This window comes from Euprymna scolopes, chromosome 5 (genome assembly GCF_053919585.1).
Source record: "Euprymna scolopes isolate OS-2025 chromosome 5, ASM5391958v1, whole genome shotgun sequence".
NCBI lineage: Eukaryota > Metazoa > Mollusca > Cephalopoda > Sepiida > Sepiolidae > Euprymna > Euprymna scolopes.
In genome coordinates this window covers 79645415-79670826 of record NC_136486.1, presented here as the reverse complement: position 1 = coordinate 79670826, position 25412 = coordinate 79645415, and the positions used below count along the sequence as shown (strand labels likewise).

Here is a 25412-nt window from a genome sequence, read left to right as displayed (position 1 = left end):
CCTCTGGTCCATAAACACATTAACCTTATAACTAATGTTAGCCATCTTGCTTGATTCATGGGCCCAATTTTCCAAGCTGCATATCTTGGATTAACTTCTCCTTGGAAAATGCCAACAGCATACTCCAAAAATAGCCTCTGGTCTCCTCTTACTTCTGCTGTCAGAGGATGATGTTCTAGAGGGCCATTAATTTTTTGAAATTCTACTTGAGGAAAATCTTGATAATTATTGATATAAAGTTTCCCCAAAGGACCAGTAAATGTTGTTGGGCGTCTTGTTGTTCCATCAATTGATTTAAAAATTGCTCTAAAATGGCAGTTCATCTTGATGAAGTGAACAGCCAATAGTATGTAATTTTTTTTCAAGAGCTGTAATAAGTCCTGCTTCACAGCCAGTGTTTGTACTGGTATTATCAACCAAAATTGCCTTAACAGTATCCACACTGTTATATTCTGTTAAAACTGCAGCAACATCTTCAGCTAAGAGAACACGAGTTGCCCCCAGATTCGGTATCACTCTATGGGTAAGATATTTGCTCTCCGTTCCTGTTTCTCTGGTGAAAGTTAAGTGGCGTTCTGCTCCTTTATTTTTCACTATCTTTTTCTTACCATTTTCATCCACAACTTCTTTGTATTGTAAAGTGTTTCTCATCAATTCTACAATCAATTCCAACACAAAGTAGATTTTCATTTTGATGGACATGCTGCAAATTACTGGATAGTTTTATTCTAGCTTTTTCTCTATCAATTTTGGATTTATCTAAACTAATGTCCTTCAAATTTAATTTTGGGTGACGAAGGCCCATATGTTTAAGGTCCAGCAGAAAGGCATTAGCTAGACATGCACCAAGATTGGAAGCTACATCACCTCTGATAACTTCCATAGAATATCTTGGGATTTTTAAAAGGCTGTAAGGTCCCTTTAGCTGTCTTCCTGGATCAAAACTGTCATCTGTTGTTCCTTCACTAGAAGATGACTGTATCGAAATATTTGTGGAAACTTGTTCCTGTCTTTCGTTCTGCCTCTCCAGTTTACCCACTTTAGCAGACTTTTGCTTTTGCTATATTTTGATAGCATCTTTATCGATAGGTCCCAGTTGATAATGACCTTTTGGCCCTTTTTTCTCTCTGGTCTTTTAAGTATGCTCTGTCCTCTAGTGGAACCTGAAAATTGCAAAATGTGCATGTTTAATAATAGATTCAGAATAAATAATAAATACAAATATTATTTTATTTTCCACAAAAAAGGAACATAATTGCAGGTGAATCTATAGAATTAATTTTACCTCCTTGTTAGGAGGACAAGTGCAGATTATGTGCCTTGTTTGACAATTTTCTGTCTTGCACTTTACTGCAAAGTCATCACATCTCAAGACAGGAAGTTTACAGCTACAAGAAGATATATCAAACAGTCTGTCTAGCTGGTCCTTCATTTTTTTCACTTTGGTTGCTGAAAGAGATTTCCTGTCAATCAGTTTGGCCTTTTTTTTTTTTTTTTTTTTTTTTTTTACACAGATGTCACCACTTATCAAGGTCCGGAAACCACTCAGGGATAAGGGTTATTGCAAGTACATTACATGAGTGTGGAGATTTGATGAAGTGTTTACTTAAGGGGGCGGTTCATTAGGAATTTGTTAACGTTGGATTTGAACACATCCAAGTTGTAGTCAGGTGGGAAGCAGGCAGACGGAACAGAGTTCCACAGGTGTGCAGTTCTAAGAAAGAAGCTTTGTTCATGTAATCCACGTTTTGATTTAGGCACAGATAAAGAGTGGGGGAAATTTTTCACAGTGGATTCAGCTAGACGGGTGTTTTTTGTGAAAGATTGGTGAGGGGGGACCAGAGATTGGAGTTCAGACGAGCATCTGCCATGGAAATAACGATAAAACAAGGATATGCTCGCAATGTCTCTTCTGTGGGAGAGAGTTTGCAGGGTAGAGAAAAGGGCATCCCCCACTAAGCCACGAAGTCTATTTTGTACTCTGTCAAGGCATGATAGGCTGTTTTTAGCAGCTCCTGCCCAGATATGGCAGCAGTATTCCATCCTTGGACATACTTGGCTTTTATATAGATAGAGAATTGCATCAGTAGTGAGATCTTCTGGAGCAGTAGAAGGATCCCACCATCTTTCCAGCGACCTTGGCAACAGACTTGATGTATGTGTTCCATTTAAGATCAGGTGTAAAGGTCAAACCCAGGAGCTTATCAAATCCTGGGGCCTCCCTTAGACGAGAGCCATCCATTTCAATTGATGCCAGATGGGGATCAGAGCGTTTATGATGTAGAGATAGGAGCTTGGTCTAAGATGCATTAAAGGTAACCAGCCACCTCTTTCCCCACTGTACCACTCGCTCAAGATCAGAGGAGAGAGAATCAGAGAGAATATCATCCCACCATCTTTCCAGCGACCTTGGCAACAGACTTGATGTACGTGTTCCATTTCAGATCAGGAGTAAAGGTCAAACCCAGAAGCTTGTCAAAACACGGGGCTTCTCTCAGACGAGAGCCATCCATCCCAATTGATGCCAGATGGGGATCAGAGCATTGATGATGTACGAATAGGAGTTTGGTTTTAGATGCATTAAAGGTAACCAGCCACGTCTTCCCCCACTGAACCACGCACTCGAGATCAGAGGAGAGAGAATCAGAGAGAACTTTGTCATTTACAGCCTTTGACGCGTTGCCGTAGATGGTCGTGTCATCAGCATAAATGTCAACAAATGATTTAAGTATGTGTTTGGGGAGGTCATTGATGTAGATCAGGAAGAGAGTTGGGCCCAGGATTGACCCCTGAGGGACTCCAGCATTTATATTGCAGGCCTCCGATTTTTGTCCATCTACCACTACTCTTATGAGCCTATCGGAGAGAAATAATTTAATGATTGAGAAAACATTTCCAGTTATACCATAGCTGGAAATCTTGTGAAGTAGACCCTTATGCCATACCTTGTCGAGGGCTTTTGATATGTCAAGAGCAATTGCCCTAGAAAGGAAGCCTTTGTCAAGAGATTCACTAATCCTGTGAGATATAACCGTCAGCACATCTGCGGTAGATCTTGCAGAGCGGAAACCATATTGTGTGTCACTAAGAAGGTTGTTTCTGTTGGGGTGGTTGACTATTTCTCTATTTAATATGGATTCCAGCAACTTACTCATAACACACAGGAGACTTATTGGTCTGTACTGAGAGGGAGATGACTTATCACCTGAATTCTTAAATACAGGGCAAACTGATGAGGTCTTCCAGGGAGTCGGAAAGCACTTCTCCTTAAGGCAGCGCTTAAACAGTTTTGTAAGTATGGGAGCAAGTTCTGGTTGAAGCTTTTTTAACACTATAATTGGGATGCCGTCAGGGCCAGTTGCTTTACTGGAATCAAGGTTCTTGATTAGCTCGGCGACCTCATGCACGGATATTTGTATGTTGCATAGCGTGTTCTGTGTTATAGGAGGAAATATGGAGAGTTGATGGCCTTCGTCGCACAGGGTAGAATTAGCTGCAAAGTTCTTTGCAAATAGTTTGGTTTTGTCTGATGCTGACGAGATGACCTCTGGTTTATTTATAATGGTTGGGATAGAACGCACACTTCTGTTCAGGATCCTATTTGTTATTTGCCAAAATTGGTGGGAACCAAGCTGCTGATCAGCTACCTTGGATTTAACAGACTGGGCATATAGCTCTCTTGCATTTTTTATTACTCTTTTACAGTGGTTGCTGGCAGTCCCGAAAGCAGCTTTAGTCTCAGTGCATCTATTACGTTGGTAGCTATGGAAAAAGTGATTTCTGTGCGCGATAGCAGCAGCACATTCTGGGGAGAACCATGGCTGGCTGTTAGGTTTTTGTTGGAATTTTTTAGATGGTATGAATTGGTCTATGCCTACAATTAACCATTCGGTCAGATCTGATACTATAGAAGACACTTCCTTTTTAAATATGGAATGGAGAGGGAGATCAGATATGAATGTACGGAAGCTATCCCAGTCAGCCATAGTTCTTATAGCAAAATATATTGATCTTCTGTCCTATATAACGTTCCCTTAACAAGGGCAGTTGTGGATTGACTACTTGCCAAATACTAATTATTTCCTTGGCAATTAACTTAGAGATCTGATTATATTTTAAGTTAGGATAACTGTTTTCGAGGAAATAACTAAACTGGATGACTTGTCGTAAAGTTGGGAGTGCTGTTTCATCCAAACGACAAGGTGGACCAGCAAATCTTTGTGAACCATGGGTTAAAACCGAACGTCATGCTTTTACTGACATTTTAAATCTGAAAAGTAAAATGAATAAATGGATGATAACTGAAGGAAACTGTTTTAGGTTATATTCCAGTTTCATATGTAAAAAAATAAGTTCTAGTTATGATAAGAAGTAATGAAAAACTTTGTAGAGTTGAATTAGATGTATTGATGAGACAGGACCAGACCAAACCAGATCATAGTAGTGTTTAGTTTAGACATTTTTTAACAGACTTTAGCTCCTCCTATAACATGAATTTATCCATAAAGTGATTCATTTTTGCTGTAGCCATACCATTTTAAACGAGTGTTTAGAGTTTGAAAAACCGGTGCTTGTGCATATATGTTACCATGCTATTTTTAATGGTATTTTCAAGTTAAATTTAATTTTTACGATATTTGTTTATTAAATTGTTAGGTGAAAGTACAAAATGGTTACAACACACCCTCCCCTCCCCCTATGTTAATAATGGCTTTCTAAATAATAAAGTCATTTCAGCACAATAACATTCATGCACGAGTACCAAAAAACCTTATCTACTCGTATTAACCTTTGTATGTTATCTAATTTTAAAACTTCGAAAAATACTGCTTAAAAACAATTATTCCCTAAAAGTAAAAGACATAAAAAATTTGACACTAATTTTCTGCAAATTAATTTTTTATTAAGTAGAAAAACTTGAAAATTTACCTGGTTATGTTTCGTAAAGAATATGTAAAAGAAAATTGGGTGTTCATACATTTTTAGTACTGTGCTATTTTTAAACATTTTTTTTTGGTTAAATTCAAGTTCCACGCTATCTTTATATATATATATTAAATTGTTAGGTGGAAGCACAGGATAGTTATAAAACACCGTCCCCTCCCCATGTTAAGAATGGCTTTCAAAATATTAACGTTATTTCAGCACGGTACCAAAAATGCACAAGTACCTAAAATCGTATGGGCCATTTTTTTTCTTAATATAAAACTGGAATATTACCGCATTTTTAATAAAACCTTCAAATAGAATTCGATGTGAAATCGAAAAACAAATTAAAGAAGTGTTATGGCGAGATGAGCAATTCACTGCCGGAACTTTTTATCGAAAGAACGTTATCACCGGTTGGGAGAGCCTTCCCTGGGCGGGAATACTTAAAAACGTAACATGCTGTCTCTGTAAATATTCTCAATAAACTTCTCTATTTCTTTATTACTTCAGAACCGCTTTATCCATTTATTTTCCTAGTGGAATATATCAACTGGCAATGAAGATGAGATACGAACTGTAAATTCATCTAAAAAAACAAACAAACAAAAAAAAACACGTGGTAACCGAGAACATTCTGAAAATTGTTGTGCACAAAGTTCATTTTTAATTGAAGAAAAAGCTTCTTAGATAGCGAAAGACTGGTGTCTGCCACAAATTTACGCAAGTAAAAAGTAATTTTTATATTATTGACGAGTTAAACTCCGTTTTTCTCTTTTTAAACTCCCAAAGAGTTGATGTTATATAACGTGTGTGTAAATTGTGACTTTCTTCATGAGAGATATTTTTACGTGTTTTTTGTATTTGGTTAATACAATAAAAAACCAACAAATGAACAATAATGAATCTGTGCTTATTTAATAAAGAAAATTTTTAAAAGAAGTTTACGTGTGTCTGCTGAAGTAGATGATAAAAGAGTCTCTTGAAATTTTGTCAAGTGTTATTTTAACAGTGATTTTTTTTTCGGAACTTTCCTATGTGTTGACAATTTTCTGTGAAAATAAGCATCTTGTTTTTGAACAATATTTTTTTTTCTTCTCTGTGGTATACGTTAACTTGCTATTGATACATTTAAAAAGAAAATGACATCGGAACAAATAGCGACGTTGACGAAAATGTTAACTGAGAGTTTAATCGCTCAACAAAAAGCCCAAATGGATTTTCAAAAATAAATGCTAAGAACGTTTCGAAACTCTTGTAATACAACAAACGACGGATAATTGCTTATTTTGTGAAACAATTTTGTCAGAAAAATCTAAGGAAGGTGCATCCAGATTTTTTTCAGCTGAGGGTATAGCGAACTCACTTTCAGATTTTAAATATGACCCAGAAAAAGGTGACACTTTTCCAGCCTATTATCGTAGGTTTGAAACGATATTTACAAAACGATGTGAGAAGTAGTCGGATGAGGAAAAAATAACACTATTACTCAAAAAAATGGGCACAGAAGAAAATACTAAATTCACGAATTTGATATTGCCTAAAAAACCGGAAGAGATCTCTTTTTCTGAAACAGTGAAAATTTTGTGTGTTATATTCGGTGAAAGAGATAGTCTTTTTCATACACGGTATAGGTGTTTAAATATGTCAAAAGACGAAACTGATGACATTGTCACATATGTGGGCAAAGTCAACGCCCAGAACTGTTGTAATTAAAGGATTTATCAGTGGACATGTTTAAGTGCTACATATTTGTCCAGGGACTGACAGCACTGACAAGGATTTAAGGTCAAGGATATTATCAATCATGGAACAAGACCCGGAAATGAACTTGCAAAAAGTGACAGAAGAATGTCAAAAATTGATAAATGTAAAAAGGGACACTACGAGGATAGAGGGAAAAGTCACATCCCAAGTCCAGGTAGTAAAACAGAAGACATTTCCAAAAGACAAAGGGAAAAGTTTTGAATGTTGGAGTTGTGCGGGTCCGCACTTAAGAAAAAACTGCCCTTATAAAGACCAATGTTGTACCAAATGTGACCTAGTGGGACACCGGGCATCCCACTGCCGAACGAAGCAAGACAAAAGACGGAAATGGAAGCCAAAAGTAAATGTGGTCTTGTCCAAAGAAAAAATAAAACAAGGAGGGAAACGGAAATTCGTTCACACACAAATGGTCACTCAGTGAAGCTACTTTTAGACATATCAATTATCGACGAAGTGACCTGGAAGAGAATTGGTGGTCCAAAACTGAGAAAAACACAAAAAATTGCAAAAGGTGTTTCCGGAGAGCGATTAAAATTCATGGGAGAATTTAATTGCAGTGTTTCGCTTGGATCGAAAACTTTTTCCTCAAACCTTTCCGTTGTTCCAGGAATAAATTCTTGCCTTTTTGGAATTGATTGGATTGTTTTGTTTGATTTATGGGAGCTACCCATAAATTCATTTTGCAATAATGTAAGAGCGTTGGAAAAGAAAAATTCCAAACAAAATGACCATTTTCTGGCAGTGTTAAAAAGTGAATTCCCCAAAGTTTTTTCAGAGGGATTAGGAGTGTGCACCAAAACTGAAGTAAATTTTGAATTAAAACAGAATGTGAAACCTGTTTTTAGGCCAAAAAGAAATGTGCCTTTTTCTTCAAAAAAAGATATTGAAATTAAACTAAAAAGACTACAGAAGAATGGTGTAGTTGAAAAAGTTGACCATTCTGAGTGGGCGAGCCCCACTGTGCATGTTAAAAAGAAAAATAAGAAGATTCGGATATATGCCGATTTTTCTACAGGCCTTAATGACTGTCTGATGGATCATAGTTATCCACTTCCATCTCCTGAAGACATTTTTACAAAGCTGAATGGAGGTAGAATTTTCTCCAAAATCGACTTATCGGAAGCTTACCTTCAGGTAAAAGTCAGTGAAAAATGTTCTAAGTATTTGTGTATCAATACCCATCTAGGACTTTTCCGACTAAAAAGACTTCCTTTGGGATTAAAAGTGGCCCCAGCACTATTTCAGCAAATAATGGATATGATGCTTGCTGATTTAGATGTTGCAATCGCATATTTGGATGACATCATTGTCAAAAGTAAAAATGTACAGAAACATAAGGAACACATCAGAGCAGTTTTCCAAAGAATTGAGGAATTTGGTTTCAAGTTAAGTGCCGAAAAATGTGAATTCTTTTTAAAACAGATAAAATATCTGGGTCAAATTATTGATAGCCAAGGCAGAAGACCGGATCCTCAGAGAACAGAAGCAATCAAGAGGATGCCAGCACCCAATAATGTTGCCTAGTTACAATCTTTTTTGGGTTTGGCTCAATATTATGCTATTTATATTCCAAACATGCATAAGTTGAGAGCACCATTGAATGATTTGTTAAAAAAAGGACAAAAGTGGATTTGGTCAAAAGAATGCCAAAATGCGTTTGAAGATATTAAGAAATGCCTGCTATCAGATTTAGCTCTAGCACATTTTGATCCACAGAAAGAATTGATTGTTGCATCAGATGCAAGTGACTACGGAGTAGGAGCAGTTCTTCTCCATAAACTTGAAGATGGATCAACAAAGCCAATAGCCCATGCATCCAGATCACTTTTGCCGGCTGAAAGAAACTATTCTCAAATTGAAAAAGAAAGCTTGGCGATTATTTATGCCATTAAAAAATTCCATAGATTTATTCATGGAAGGATGTTTACTTTGCAAACTGACCACAAACCCTTATTGACTATTTTTGGCTCTAAAAAAGGCATACCTATGCACACTGCGAACAGACTCCAACGATGGAGCATAATTCTACTAAATTATAACTTTAAAATGGAGTACATTTCATCGAAAAATATCGGACATGCAGATGGACTGTCCAGGCTCATCCAAACGTGTGCTGAACCTTTGGAAGACACAGTAATAGCTGCATTGACAGGAAAAAGAACTCTCCGGATTACTGTGCAACACAATCAGAGAGTTACCAGCGACTCTAGACGAAATAAATAAGGCAGCAGAAAAGGATGATTATATTGTGAAAATGAAAAAGTTGGTGCAACTAAGTGGAAAATCAAAGAAAGACTCTAAAATTTTACCATTTTCCATTTGTGCTCAAACCTTTATGTACGCAGACAGAGTCGCCATACCGACTACGCTTCAGAGAAGAATTTTAAAAGAATTTCATAGTGGTCATCCAGGCATGTTGAGAATGAAAGCTTTAATGCGTGGATATACATATTAGCCTAGGATGGACCAGGACATTGAAAAACTCGTAAGAGAGTGTCGAGGGTGTCAGCTAGCAGCAAAGGCACCACCTGTGCAGATACAACCGTGGCCAAAGACTGATACACCGTGGACTCAGTTACATATCGATTATGCAGGTCCTTTAAATGGACATTATTTCTTAGTGGTCGTCGACAGTTTCACAAAATGGCCAGAAGTGTTTAAATACAAACACCCTACTTCGATGAATACAATAGATGCACTAAGAGTTCTCTTCAGTCGTTTTGGAGTGCCTAAAACTATTGTCAGCGACAACGGCACCCAATTTACCAGCAAAGAATTTGAAGAATTCTGCAAGGCTCTAGCCATTGAACATTTTACAACGGCAATCTACCACCTAGGGTCAAATGGCCTAGCAGAGAGGTTCGTCGATACATTCAAAAGAGCCTTGAAGAAAAACCAAGGCATGAACACTGACGAGAAGAGTCTTGAACAATTTTTATCGGTGTACAGGATAACTCCGAACCCAAACACTGATACCGGTTCGTCACCAGCCGAACTGATGTTTGCACGGAAAATCAGATCTGTATTTGACAGAATTTTACCAAGTGCAACCAGAGTAACAACAACAAAAGAAAATTTTCCAACAAGGTTTTACAAACCTGGTGACAGAATATTCTTCCTGAATTACAGGAGTGGAAAAAATTTTTGGGAGGAGGGGATTATCATGAAAAGAATCGGACACATGCTATATTCTGTAAGAAGTAATAAATTCGACTGTCGCAGGCATATAAATCAGCTAAGACCTCGACACACTGATGACTACAAACAGGCAGAAGAAAATGACCTGCCCCTAGAGGTTTTGTATGATTCTTTTAATATTCCCCAACCCTTAACAGAACTTACTCCAGATTTGAGAGTTCCAGCTTCTCCACCAACTCCACCCACTCAAACGATATTGAGGAGAAAAAGTACAAGGGTGAAAAGAAAAGTTAACCAGCTGAGCCCCAAGCCACAAAGCAAACGATATTAAGCCAAATTCTCTTGGGAGAAATTGTCTTAGGGGGAGGTGTTATGGCGAGATGAGCAATTCACTGCCGGAACTTTTTATTGAAAGAACGTTATCACCGGTCACCGGTTGGGAGAGCCTTCCCTGGGCGGGAACACTTAAAAACGTAACATGCTGTCTCTGTAAATATTCTCAATAAACTTCTTGATTTCTTTATTAACTTCAGAACCTCTTTATCCATTTATTTTCCTTGTGGAATACCTTTCTTGAATATCCTTTTATTACGGCCACCCACCGCAGGATATATCAAGAAGTAAAAAGTTAATTTACCAACAACGGGAAAAATTTCTTCAGCAGATAAAACAAATACGTTTAAATTCGCGGCACACGCTTGAAATATAATAATATATATTTTAAACAAGCCTTTTTAGTTTCTCCTTTCGAAATAATTTTGTCTTTAGCCTAAAATTGTAAATTATCTCAATTAAAAGATAAACAAACGTCAATTTTCAATAGCAATAACAAGCGTGTGAAAAAAAGTTTCTGAAATGAAAAAACAAATTTCAGTCGCTATTATTTTAAAAACACAATTTCACTTTTACAATAAATATTTATAATTAATATTATTTATCCTCATTCATTTTATTTAAAATGTAGTTTAAAACATATTCTAAATAATGATTCCATTTTCTTAACGATGCAGATTATTTTGATGATGTGACGTACTTGACAATTCACCGAAAAACATTTAATAGCTGCAATTTTTCAACTTGTAAAGTCGTTTCCTCAAGCGAAGATAACGATTTTGAAAAAAATATTTTGTGTGGGTATTTTTTATGTCAAACCCCAACTATCATCATATGTGCATCACCGGGGTTCCAAAATCGACCTGCCCTAATGACCAGTAGCAAAGAATTTTTGAACTCGCTTATGAAATTGATAAGGCCTCCAAGCTATTCAGGATGGAGATATGAACTGAGAATATAAAATTAATCGCCAAGATTGCTTCAAAATCACCCACCAATAAATAAAAAAGAGAAACTAGAAAGAGTAGAGAAATTTAAATCAACAAAATATGGCTTGAATCATATCAAATGAAAGGAAATTTTGTACAGATTGCAATTTTAAACATTAAACTAATTAGCATAATTAAGTTTTATTTTAATATTTTTAAGTTGCTGTGACACTTATCGGGTGATTTTCTACCACTATTTTGTATAAGTTTTTATTTTAAGTCATTGTTGAGACTTCAAAGATTTCAAGAGACTTCGCGGCCATTTTTCTTGTTCTCATGTAATACTTGACACTACTTGTTTTTTGAACAGAATGAACATTTACAACACCAAAAATCTATCGAGGTAGGTAGAAGAGTAACTTATTTTGCCTTTGGTAACATTTATTTGTTATTTGTTTTTTGACCACTTTTTCATACCTCTGTGGATTGTAAAACAAACTCAATAAATGTTATCATAGGCAAGATAAGTTATTCTTTTACTTAACTGTATAAGTGGTTTGTGTATTTTAATTCATTTAAAAGCATTTTTATTTTAATAAAAAAAAAAAGTGAAGAGACTGGAGTTAAAATTAAACAAAAATAATTTTTTAACAAAATAAAACAAAATCATAGCATTATTTTTGTAAATAAGTTAAATTCGAATTTTACGATATCCTTTTTTAATAAATTGTTAGACGAAAGTACAAAATAGTTACAAAACCCCTCCCTATGTTAAGAATAGGTTTCTAAATAATAATATTAATGTAATTATAATTTTTTATTAAATTGTTAGGTGAAAGTACAGAATAGTTGCAAAATACCTTATCCTCATGCTAAGAATGAGTTTCTAAATAAAGCGTTTCAGAAGTGTGGGAGACTCTGTTTTTGAGTCGCAGCCCCCCCCCCCACACACACACTTAAAAATTTGACAAAATTCAGGAAATCAACCAATTTTAATGAAATTTTCGGTTTTTATTTATTAACAGTGACACAATGTATTATAAATATTTATAAAAATGATAACATTTTTGGATGTCTTATTTGTTGTATTAAACATTCCTATCCTGTTTAAACATGTTTTTGATTTACTTTTAAACCAATAAACTTTCTTCTATTCAATTTTTTGTTTGAATTGAATATTTTTTGAAAAACAATTTTTCTAACATTAAAATAGAACATTACCAAAAATATTCTTCATAAAACTCGTGTTTTTTAAATATTAAAAAATGTTTTCTAAATAAAAAAAAATGTATACCTCATTGCTGTAAGCAGACATTTTGTTGTGAATTTACATGATGCCATCGCACGTCACTCGTGACAGATGGCACTCAAAAAAATAAAATCAAATATCGGCACTTGCTATCATTTCTATCGATGCACACATAAAAAGGTGTTAACCAATTTTCAAATTTTATAACAAAATAAATAATAAAATAAATAAATCTATTAGCTATGCCATTTGAACCAAGTTTCTATCTTGATTTATTGTTGTACTAGAAAGGCTTAACTTTTGACTGTAAAGTCACACATGTTTTGTTCAAATTCTATGGTAAAGACATTTCTTTTCTTTTATTGTTTTAAAAATATGAAACGTCATTAACTAGTAGAACTTCCGTGTCAAGTATTTATATGAACAGACCTAAGACGTGTGCATCATCTACCACTCACAGATATGCCATGGCAGTGTGTTTCTTTATTAACAGGCAGATTTAAATTGCAATTTCTTGGAATATACAAACATTATTTTAAAGAAAATTTTATTTTGAATATACAAACATTATTTTAAAGAAAGTTTTATTTTGAATATACAAACATTATTTTAAAGAAAATTTTATTTTGAATATACAAACATTATTTTAAAGAAAATTTTATTTTGAATATACAAACATTATTTTAAAGAAAGTTTTATTTTGAATATACAAACATTATTTTAAAGAAAATTTTATTTTGAATATACAAACATTATTTTAAAGAAGATTTTATTTTGAATATACAAACATTATTTTAAAGAAAGTTTTATTTTGAATATACAAACATTATTTTAAAGAAAACTTTATTTTGAATATACAAACATTATTTTAAAGAAAATTTTATTTTGAATATACAAACATTATTTTAAAGAAAGTTTTATTTTGAATATACAAACATTATTTTTAAAGAAAATTTTATTTTGAATATACAAACATTATTTTAAAGAAAATTTTATTTTGAATATACAAACATTATTTTAAAGAAAATTTTATTTTGAATATACAAACATTATTTTTAAAGAAAATTTTATTTTGAATATACAAACATTATTTTAAAGAAAGTTTTATTTTGAATATACAAACATTATTTTAAAGAAGATTTTATTTTGAATATACAAACATTATTTTTAAAGAAAGTTTTATTTTGAATATACAAACATTATTTTAAAGAAAATTTTATTTTGAATATACAAACATTATTTTAAAGAAAATTTTATTTGGAATCCAGTTATAAGTTTTATATTGATTGATGTAGGTTTAAAAAGTATGACTGTCAGATTAAGTAGCAAAATGTGCATTGTCCAGCGCTAAACAGTATGTCATTTGGTATTACTAATATTATTCACCAATCAAGAAAGCATCAAAAACAAAATAGAAGATGGTTAAAATTGTCTGTAACGTCTATATATTCCTTTTTCCTGCCCATTATTCTCACTTAATGTATTGGAAAAAATATGTGAGAAATCCATTTGAGCTTTTAGTTTTTGACGGCATGTTTCATTGTTAATAGGCGGAATTAAATTGCAATTTTTTGGAATATACAAATCACAAAAAGAATATTAAAATACCATTTGAAAAAATTTTTTATTTTGAATCCACTCATAAATGTTATATTGATTGATGTAGAAGAAATCTACTAATTACTGATTTAAAAACTATCTCAGATTAAGTAGCAAAATGTGCATTGTCCAGTGCTAAACGGTATGTCATTTAATGTTCATTCTTTTTATAGCAAAACCTTTGAAATATTTCCAATTCTAAATAGAGAAAATCTATTAAATATATCCAATTACATTTTGATTTACTTATATATAGTGTGTGTGCAAAAATTTGAACAATATATTAAAATATATATACATATACATGTTTGTGTATGAATATTTTAATAAATTGTCTAAAGTTATTCAAAATGAAACTTGAATATTAATAAGAGTATATATAAATAAACATTCCTAAATTCCAATGACCAAGTCTTTAATTTTTTCTTTCCAAAATGCGCTTTCTATCCATAGACAAGTAATAGATATGTATTACCAAGATGGTTCATATATACAGCTCATCAGAAGTCCATGTTGCTGGTCCAGTGTTTTTTGTGTGCATTTCTGTTTGAGTTTTTCTTTGCAAAACTCTAGTGCTACCAGATTAAGTAGTTCGAGGAGATTGGCTTCGTGACCTAAAATGCACCAAATATTGATGTTATTGTTTTTTCCTTTCCCTTTACAAAACTCAATTATGTTCTGCAAAAACAAAAACAACAATTTTCCTCTATAAAACAACCAAACCAAACCAAACCAAACACCTGGATAAATATTTGAAGATATAAAGAACTTGAAGCATAAACTTTTTACAAAATTAATGGATTCTGTATAAAATAATTTGAAAATGGTTGATATGCTGTAAAAGTAAACAACCAAACTAAACTTCTGAAAATGTGACCTCGACTTCTACTGAGCTGCATTAAGCAAAGATCTCGAAAATACATGTTTATTCCCAATTATGTATGCATGAAACTATAATAAAGTGCTTTGAATGTTTTGGATTTTGGGAAGAAAAAAATGAATAAAAATTTGATCACCTGAGTTCAGCATTCTTTTATTGATGTTATATAATTATAAATTTAAATTTTTAGGTTGTTTAACAAGAACTATAGGTGATTTCTGGCGGATGGTGTGGGAGCAAAAGTGCCTTGTTATTGTTATGTTGACCAGGTAAGAATTGTTTGTTTATTATATTTTGAAAAAAATTATGTAGATTATTTTTGTTCTGAGTAAAAACAGCTTTTTATGATTCTACAAATATTTTTTTAGAAATTACTTTTAACGAAATAACATCAACAGTAATTCATTATAATTGTGGTAGATTTTATGACAATTTTTTTTAGAAAAATACATATATATAGTTATTTATATTAGTCTTAAATTTTTCATATGTAAATCATTGCTCATAAAAAGTTTATGTAAATACCATCCTCAGTTGAAGAAGTTTAAATGTAATGTGAACAAGCATTTCACTGCACAACTCCCCACTTAGAATGCACAGTAGCTGCTTACACCTTGGTGGTCTTGTTTGGAGGGCATAAAAAAGTACTTGAGAATATAAAATACAATTAAAAGACAAAAGATTTTTAAAAAGCTATTTTGTGATGATCCAATTTTTGTCTGAGAAATTCTTAAAAAATTTCTTTTTCATCAAATAAATTTAAGTTTCATGAATACAATATAAGTGAACACAAATTTTGCAAAATTCAAAAATGTATTAATTTTTTTGCCTATATAATATTGTGACAATTTTTTTGCCTATATAATATTGTGACAATTTTTTTGCCTATATAATATTGTGACAATGTCAAATGTTGATTCGTTTCAATTGGTCTACTTTTTGCATGTCTTCAACGCTTTATCTAGATTGTAAGTTGATCAGTTGTTGAAACTTTTATCTCGGCTGATTTACAAAAAAAGTCAGGTTACTCATAAATAATAAATAAATAGTTAAATGGGGAACAAGCATAAAAGATGTCATATAAAACCATGTGTATATATGAAATGAAAATAAACAGCTGTATTGACATTCATTTTTCACAGAAATATTTATAACATTTTTAGATTAGTCAGAATTTCCATCTCACATTTTTATGACTTTAAACAGAAGCGTTTGAAAATATAAAGAATATAAATCAAATTTATTTTAAATTATTCATAAACAAAATGTTTTTGCTAAATTTCTGTTCTTTGTTCATCAAAAATTCATTCAATATCTTTTCTAAAGCTTTGTAAGATAGAAATAATATCTTTAATCTTATCTCTAAATTTTTAGACATAAATCTTTAATTGGTAGTAGGTAGTCATTTGTCATTTCTCACTAAATAAAAACTTTTTAAAATATGTGGATGTTTGAAAGCTGTTCATTGTACTGCATATTTGTACAAAATTCAATTTTCTTGCTATTTTATGTTTGAATTGTTGAAATTGAATTCTCTCTTTAAAACTTGTTAAACATTTCTATTTTAATTAGAAAAAAAAATTTCTTTTACTTTATAAAATTTTGTTTTTATTTAATGCTCTTTTTTAGGATAATGGAGAGAAATCGTTTGAAGTGTGAACAATATTGGCCACTGGACATCGATACTCAAGAGACTTATGATTATTTTGTGGTACACAATACATGTGTCAACCATTCTTCTGACTATCGACTTTCAACATTGATTTTACAGAATAGTAAGGCAAGTGTCACAAAATGATGCACAAAAATGCTCTCAAAGTATTCCTCAATCTGTACAATGCTGATTATAAACTATTTTAGACTGATTTCTTCTCATCATTTATAAACATCACTTAGCAATAGTAGCTAATCAATAGCAACACACATACACACATGTGTTAAAATTACTTGCTCTTTCCTCAGATAAACATGGGCAATCTTGTTCTAACATATTATAGATAAAATATCCTCATTGAATTTTCTTTAATTTCACTGAAGTATATTCACGAAACTTATTTGTTAGTTTTTGTTGGTTTGCTAAACTGTTACAAAAAATGGCTTTTTTCAAACCACTTTTCACAATAGTCTGCTGATTTGGCTACTTCCCTTCTTTGCTACTAATGTACCCTGTTGAAAAACTTCTATAAACTAAACTGTTCTTTAATATGATCACTTTATAGTCGCTTATAGAGCCTCTGCCAATAAGGTTGTTGGTTTTGATCAAGCAAAATCTTCCTTAAAGGAGTTCAATACATCAATAAAGAATTTAGCTAGTTGCATTTATACTGTATCCTGACATGTTAACATAGCAAATTCTGATATATCAATGACATGCTATTAAAAAATTCAGAAGCTACATTTATCAGCTTCAGATTTGTTAATTTATAAATCCACTCTTTCTTTTTAAAAGTCTTCGTTTTTAGTATTTTTCTATTTAAAGGGTTGAGTTGTTAGTCATTTTGTTTAGATATGTTATATGAAAAATAACAGACTGTCTAAACAACAATTTATCTAGAATATATAAAACCAACAAATTGCGGCAAGAATGAAAAAAAAAACAGCAGAAGAAATTATAAATCTAATATTTAGAAAAAATTTTTAAAATTAAAGCCATATAACATGATCTCTGCTACTTGTAAACTTCTCAATACAAACAGTGCTATTAGGCTATCTGGAGATACTGGTTTTCTACATTAAGCCAACTTCCAAATAAATAATAACTCTGATAACCTATTTCAATGAACACATTCAGGAAAACAAAAAAAGACAAAAAAACAAACAAAGATCTTACCTTGAAATACAAAAGACATATAGTCGTCTATACAGATGTGTCTAAAGATGTTGGCGCACCAACCATTTGTGTTTATAAACAAAAACTATAAGATTACCTACCAACGCGTCTATATTTACTATTGAAATGCAACCACTAAATGTGGCAGTTGATTTTGTAAAGAAATCATCAGACAAACAATTTGTAATATTTAGACTCATTTATCTCCCCTTATTGCTTTAGCAGAAAAAAGATTACACCATCCTTATATCTCCAATATATTGGAAGAGGATAATAATGGAGGCACAAAATTATTTTTACCTGGATACCAAGCCATGTAGACAATGAAAAGGTAGATTAGTCAAAAAAGCTTTTAAAAAGACTATAAATAATATCAAAATACCACAAAAATGTTCACGAAAAATTAAAATAATATGAAACACTTTGTCTTAAAGCTCATAGTTGGAATAGAAAACAATAATATGATAACTGATCAAAGAGAAAACACTGTATTAAGATGTATTTACCATACAAGATTGATCCATATGCTTGGAGAAGAATATGATCCTTAGTATAAGCATTGCAATGAAGAACTAAGAATAAAATATTAATCAAAAGAAAAACAATATGTACATGTGTGTAGTGTTGGGGCAATCAGAATTGGGAAGTGGAAAAATCAGAACTTTTGGGGATATTGGAATCAGTATCAGAAAAATCTGAGCAAAACTTCCGATTCAAAAAATGATTCTTTTAATATTTTTTAAACTTAATTTTCCATTGCTGTTACAGATATTTATTGCTTTAAAACTATTATTTAAACTAAAATATATAGATCATAATAACATCAAAGTAAGATGCCTAAAATAAACAAAACAAAAATTGAAACTTTGCAAAAATTGGCTGGATAACCTTTCATAGAACATGTTTACAAGGTTCTGAAAACATGTTTAAAAGTTAAATAAACATTTTTGTCCAGAAAAATGTTTATCAAACATTATTGTTGAATCAAAGGTAGAATCTGAAAAGTGATTTTTTAACATCTTTTTAATTTATTTTCTGCTGTTAGACTTTTGTTTTGTCCCTTAGTCAGCATTAGCAAATATTACAGATATTATTAAGTCCTTTGACTTAAGGATTCCTGCAGCACCGGGACAGTCAAGTCCATCGTTTTCAGTCTGAAGCCAGATTACCCTCACATCCCTTATCTGTATGCTGCTTGTCAAAACAAAATTAATTTCAGCTGTTTGGGATAGATATAAAGTAATAAAATGGTGACTACTAATAAATTCTTTGTTATTAGGTTGGTGCAAAAATAATGTCATTTATTTGACGTTCAACTTCAAAAGATCATAACTCCTTTCATAATAAACGTTATTAATTGGAATAAGAACCATTAGAATCAACACATTTTTGCCAACAAGAAAAAAGTTTATTTATCCCATTAGCCTAGAAATCTGGTGTTCTGGAATTGATGAAGTCATTGAAGACCGATTCAGCATCATCTCAGCTTTTGAAGCATTTTTTGCGCAGGAAGTTGTCAAGTTGCTTGAAAAAGTGATAATTGGTGGGTGAGAGGTCTGGTGAATATGGCGGATGAGGCAGAGTCTTGTAGCTCAATTCGTTCAGCTTCTGCAGGGTCAGTTGAGCAACATGCGGGTGAGCGTTGTCATGGAGGAGAATTGGTCCCTTCTTATTGACCAATCTCGGGCACATATGTTGGAGCTTCTGGTGCATTTTGTCAATTTATCGACAGTACTTCTCCACCATAATCGTTTCGCCAGGATTCAAGAAGCTGTGATGGATGTGAACGGCCATAGACCACTAAACGGTCACGAAAACCTTTTTTTTGGTGGGGGGGGTGCAATTTTGCCTTTGGGAAGTGTTGTGGAGCTTCTCCGGCATCCAACCACTGTACCGAACATTGCCAGTTGTCGTAGAGGATCCACTTCTCATCACACGTCACAATCCACTCGAGAAATGATCAGAAGGAGTGTAGAAGACACCTCAAAACAAAGATTTTTTTGATTATCGTTCATTTCATGCGGCACCCATTTATCCAACTTTTTTGACTTCCATAGGGAAGTAAAAAATGGCAAACGATTGTTGAGTGTTCGACCTTAAATTCAACAGCAACTTCCTGTGTGGTTTTACGAGGATCGGCTTCAATTAAGGCTTTCAAATGTTCGTTATCAACCACAGTCGGCCGGCCATGACTGTCTTCATCTTTGAGGCTCTCGTCACCATTGCAAAACTTCTTGAAACACCGTTGTGCCATACGTTTGCTAGTGGTTCTTGGGCTAAACGCATCATTGATATCACAAGCCATCTCGGCAGCTTTTTAGCCTAGTTTGAACTGGAACAAGAAAATCGTGCGGATTTGAATTTTGCTCATACTGTTGAAAAGCCCGCAAAAAATGAATGAAGCGATTTAGAACGGTAATGAATAATACAATTTGATAGAGCAAAAAACATGCTTCAAAATGATATATGACATGGCTATATGTATCAATTAATTCCAAAATTATATATAAATGTAACATATGTGAGAAAACACCAACCTAATATAAATATCATTGAGACCTTAGGTGGTTTATTTATTACATTTCTCTCTCACCGATAAGACACACGTTAAAAACAGTCAAATTTGCCAACATTTAAATGTAAGTGTATTTCTTAAAAAAAAACTATCCCAAAGACATTTCAAGTTTGTTTTATAGATTAAAAATGAATTACTAGCATTTTATTATTTTTTTTCATATCTTAACTTATATTTTAATGAATATTTATAGAAATTAATTAAATTATTTTACTTATAAGTATTATTATTATTATTATTATTGTAGAGTAACACCCTTAACTAAATCACTACTCTAAACTAAAATGAGTAAAGTTAAATATGTTGATAATATTAGAAAGTAAAGTCCAAAGAAAGAATTCCCAACCGTTATGTTTTCTCAATATCAAACCCTAGCGCACATCTGTCAAAACTTACTTTTGCCAAAGAGACACACCCTCTCTCTCTAACACACAGACTTTTTATTTGAAAACAGTGACAGTTACCTTCAGTCCGAATTCTCGGATCAAGTTTCCAAGAGCTCCAAGTCGACGCTTAATAAACATCTCCGCTGCTTCTTTTGTCTTGATCTGCTTATCACCAGACACCTCCGATTTAATCCATGATGCCACTGTTGTAGAGTCTAAGCCAGATTGAGCCCTTTATCATAGCATTGAGTTCTGCAACATTCATATAGGCGCTATCATCCTTTTTTTGTAGCCAAGCAGCATCTCCAACAGTCACTCCTCCTATTTCCAATAATCCCCTAATGCCAATACCCATAACTCCATATTACCCCTTCATGGCTCTTTTATATGCCATTCCCCTTCTACGGGATTCATTTTTTCACTTTTGCAATGATTTTATATATCATGATCAGCACTTCTTGATCAATTGCATCCTCCCAACTGTCTGTACCAATCTTCCTTTTACTGCACACAGTTCTCAACCAATGGCCAACCAACTCTCCACATAGAGGGAAAATTTTTTTCTTGGTCAGGCCATACTTGGCTTCGGGGATCTCATTTCCTCATCCAAACATCAACTTTCCTGTCTTATTGCACTATAGTCTTGATCCCAAAGCCATTCTGTTTTCCAATGACAGTCGGTTTCCCGTCAATCCATGTTTTGACATGATCTCTCATCCTCTCTGCAGTCACCTCAATTTCATCTAATAGTACATCATCGATGTAAAAGCAGGTTCCGCTCTTCACCGCATCATCTTTGGTCAACACAGTTTTAAGAAATGCCGTCATAATCCAAATCCTAATATAGTCAAACAATAAACTTGGCTTTTATACTCTACTAATTGATACTGCCATAGCTTTTTGTTTAGATGAATTTAAAGATGAATTTAAATTGTGGACTTCAGGTCCACAATTTTAGTTGCAGTTCCATAGAAATGCTGTCAGGGAAACCACTTACGAAAGTCTGTTTAACAGTCTTCTCAAGGCTGCATCCCACCATATTAGCCAATCCCGCTTATCTCTGCCACATATACATCCACTGATTCTCTAGTCTAGGTAACTCTTCTGAGCTTGTTATAAGCCTCAAATGCGCTCTCCGAAAATGTGGTCTTTAATCAGTTCTCAATACTCTCAGAAATGGTCTGATCTGTCTCACCCATTTCTAGGTAAACCACTAGAGCATTCCCTTTCAAATTCATTGGGATAAATGTGGCTATGTCTTCAATCTTCTGCAGCTTTGCCACCAAATTGTTAAGCCACACGACCACATCGCCTTCCCCAGTAAACAGCCTCAAGATGTCACTGCTTAACCTTACTCATTCATCCATTTTTGTCGTTGTGCTGAAATAGCTTGCAGTTAAATATGTTGGTATTATTACAAAGTAAAGTCCAAAGAAAGAATTCCCAACCATTATGCTTTCCTTCTCGCAATTCTCAGTATCAAACCCCACCGCACATCTGTCAGAACTTACTTCTGCCAAAGAGACACACCCTCTCTGACACACAGGCTTTTTATTTGAAAACCCGACCGCATCTCATTTGCATATTTCCCCCAACTCTCATTACCGCACATGACCACCAGTTCATAAATAGCAGGAGCCACCATTTTTTTTTCTTTCTTTATCCCTTTCCTAAAACCGACGCCATGTTCTGTAAGTTTGTACTACTTTTTAATCACAAGCTTTTTAGGCGATTATGTGTTAACATCATGAAAAACTTGATAGGAAACAAAATCTATGATTTAAGAATTTTGGGTGGGAGATCTGTTTCGCATATTAATTTAACGTAAAATAAGTTCCCATTACCAAGACCAGAACAAAATCGGTAATTGTATCAGAATCGGGAAAAATTCTGGAATTGTTCCATCATTATATATAAGCAGCAAAGATTGCAAAGTAACAGATATAAATCCATTCTTTGAAAATATAGGTTTTTCTCAAATAAGTTTCTTAAAGAAATTAATTTGTACAAACATGTGTATAAAAAAATCCAGCATTACCGAAATAGCATTTAGCAATTTACTTGAATAGAAATGTGAATGATCACCAAACAAATAATCTAAAAAAAAATATCTTCACATGAGCTGAATAACATCTAATAAAAAATCATACAAAAATGCAACAAAATGAGTTTGATTGATCATTGAATACATAAACGTCTCCCAAGAAATGTTCTTTCATTTCCATCTCTGCCTTCAGACCCAGAATCAGTCTAACAAAGTTTAGCTGATTTTTAGCTAGAACTGAAGCACATGTGGAATTTTATTTGAATTTTGGCCAATGTTTTTTTCTCATTTATTAATTGTATATTTATATTTATTAATTGTACATTTTGTACGGCATAATCATGTTGACACTGATTCTTGCTGGATCACCGAAGTTAAGGAATGTTGAACTTGGTCAGTACTAAATGGGTGACAATTCGAGTGTTTCAGGTGCTGTATGTGCTCTTCACTTATCTCGGCATTGTTTCCAGTCATCCTGGACTTTTCCTTGTCGCTGGACTCAAACAGTGCGTATTCAGGAGAGGTGTGGGTGAGGATTGCACAACCCTAGCCTCACAATTACATGTGCAGCTGCTTTTACAGGGGGTATCCTTTGTCTTTCGAGATTGAACGGAGGCATCAGTATAGTACATTTAATGTTCTTTTTTTTTCTTTTTAAATTCTAAAACTGGACCAAAATAAAATTTATTCATTTTTCTGTTCAAAACGTTTTTGATTTGTGATGACTTAAAATAGTAAAATAAAATACTTTAATACAAATAAGACATAACTATATATAAATAATCGTCCATATAAAATATATACAAAGCTATTTGCATTTTAATTAGCGTTGGGCCGATTAACTGGCATCAGGAATTGAAAAAATCAGAATCACAAAAATTTTAACCTATCTTCCGATGCCAAAAAAACGATTCTTTTAATTGTTTTTCATTTGCTTGTTTTTATTTAAAACTTAATCGTTAATTGCTAGTATAATAATAACAATTGATAAATATTTATTGCTTTTAAACTATCAAACAATAATGTATAGATCACCTCCACCACAAGTGTATTTTAGATTCCAGAGTAATATGTGCATATTTTTTTTACAGTACCCCCCCCTTTCTGTAATTCAATATTTAGAGCTTAAAGGAATCCAAATCGATAATTGTATTGTAATCTGAAAAATATTGGAATGGTCCCATCACTAATGTTAATATTTGTTTACATAAATTATATAATTATATAATTTATGTAAATTGAATTTAAATGTTTTTTTTTAGAAATAAGTTTAACATTACTTTTTCTCTCTAGACTGGTGAAGAACGAATCGTACAACATTTGCAGTTTCTCCGATGGCCTGATTATGGAGTTCCTAACAAAGCAGAGTCTTTTCTGCAGTTTTTGCTAAAAGTTCAAAATTTTCAGGCTGAAGCTGTGCGAAATCTGGAGGATTCATGGCAGGGTCATCCTCTTGGCCCACCAATTATTATACATTGCAGTGCAGGGATAGGGAGAACAGGTAAATTTCTATTTTTCAAATATCATCTTTATTTGAAACAAATAGTCTATGAATCACAAATTATTAACATTTTATTTATTTTCTACATTATTCATTTTTTTAATTATGAAAGTTTCATTAAGTTCACGTTTATTTTTGTAATATTTTATAATTGTTTTTTATTTCCATAATATTTCAGTGGGAATCACTTAATCCATAATTGCTGTAAAAGCACAATACATAATTTTCTCTTGCAGAAATAACTTAAATAAATAATAATCAAAGAAGAATAATGAAGAATTAAAAATGTTATAGATTTTATAAAGTCTGGTTTTTTTCATGTTGTGATTAATTTGAAATTGAAAATTTAAACATGACTTTTTTAAGAAAGAAAACAATAAAAAATATTTTTGAATTTTAGTTGAGAGATATTGAAAGGGAGAAAAAGTTAGTCAAATTTAGATTTTTGAATTGTTAAACTAACTTTTATGCATTTTTCTCTAATTTCTCCTTTTCACATTACTATTACATTCTTTCAACATTCAAGGATTGAATGTTATTACAGATGGCCAATTTATATTTTGCAAAAATCAAATTAAAAAATACAAAGTAGTGTTTGACAATTTGAAATGAAAACTTACATGATTAAAAATATTCCCAATAACTGTAGATAGCCGCAATGATTTTAGATGGTTATAGATATATATTAGATGGTTATAGATATATATTAGATGGTTATAGATATATATTAGATGGTTATAGATAGCTGCACTAATTTTAGATAGTTATAAGTATTTTTTTATTTTTTTTTTACACGATGGTCACCACTTATCAAGGCCTGGAAGCCATTCAGGGATAAGGGTTATTGCAAGTACAGTACGTTGGAGATTTAATGAAGTGTTTACTTAAGGGGGCGGTTCACTAGGAATTTGTTTACGTTGGACTTGAAGACATCCAGGTTGAAGTCAGGTGGGAAGCAGGCAGACGGAACAGAGTTCCACAGGCATGCAGTTCTAAGAAAGAAGCTTTGTTCATGGAATCTACGTTTTGATTTAGGCACAGATAAAGAGTGGGGAAAATTTTTCACAGTGGATCCAGCTAGACGAGTGTTTTGCAGTCATTTTAGATGGGTATAGATATCTGCAGTAATTTTCATCATCATCAGCAGCCCTGCTGTTTTAACAGCGTTGGCAACTAAAGCTCTCCAAATCGTAGAACCATAGGGCTCTCAGGAAGACACATAAAGACAATAATTTCCATTGTTTTCCGTCTTGAT

At 32.9% G+C, this 25412-nt stretch overlaps 1 protein-coding gene across 6 annotated transcripts in view; it reads left to right on the top strand.

Annotated features, from left to right (window-relative positions):
• LOC145276873 (tyrosine-protein phosphatase non-receptor type 9-like) overlaps window positions 1–25412 on the top strand; it is a 242593-nt gene that overhangs the window by 205885 nt on the left and 11296 nt on the right. For all 6 annotated transcript variants that reach the window (XM_080128284.1, XM_080128281.1, XM_080128282.1 and 3 more), the window contains 3 exons: window positions 15012–15090; window positions 16451–16601; window positions 23950–24157. In XM_080128284.1, the coding sequence (XP_079984410.1) occupies window positions 15012–15090; window positions 16451–16601; window positions 23950–24157 (438 nt within the window). The remainder of the gene's footprint in view (window positions 1–15011; window positions 15091–16450; window positions 16602–23949; window positions 24158–25412) is intronic.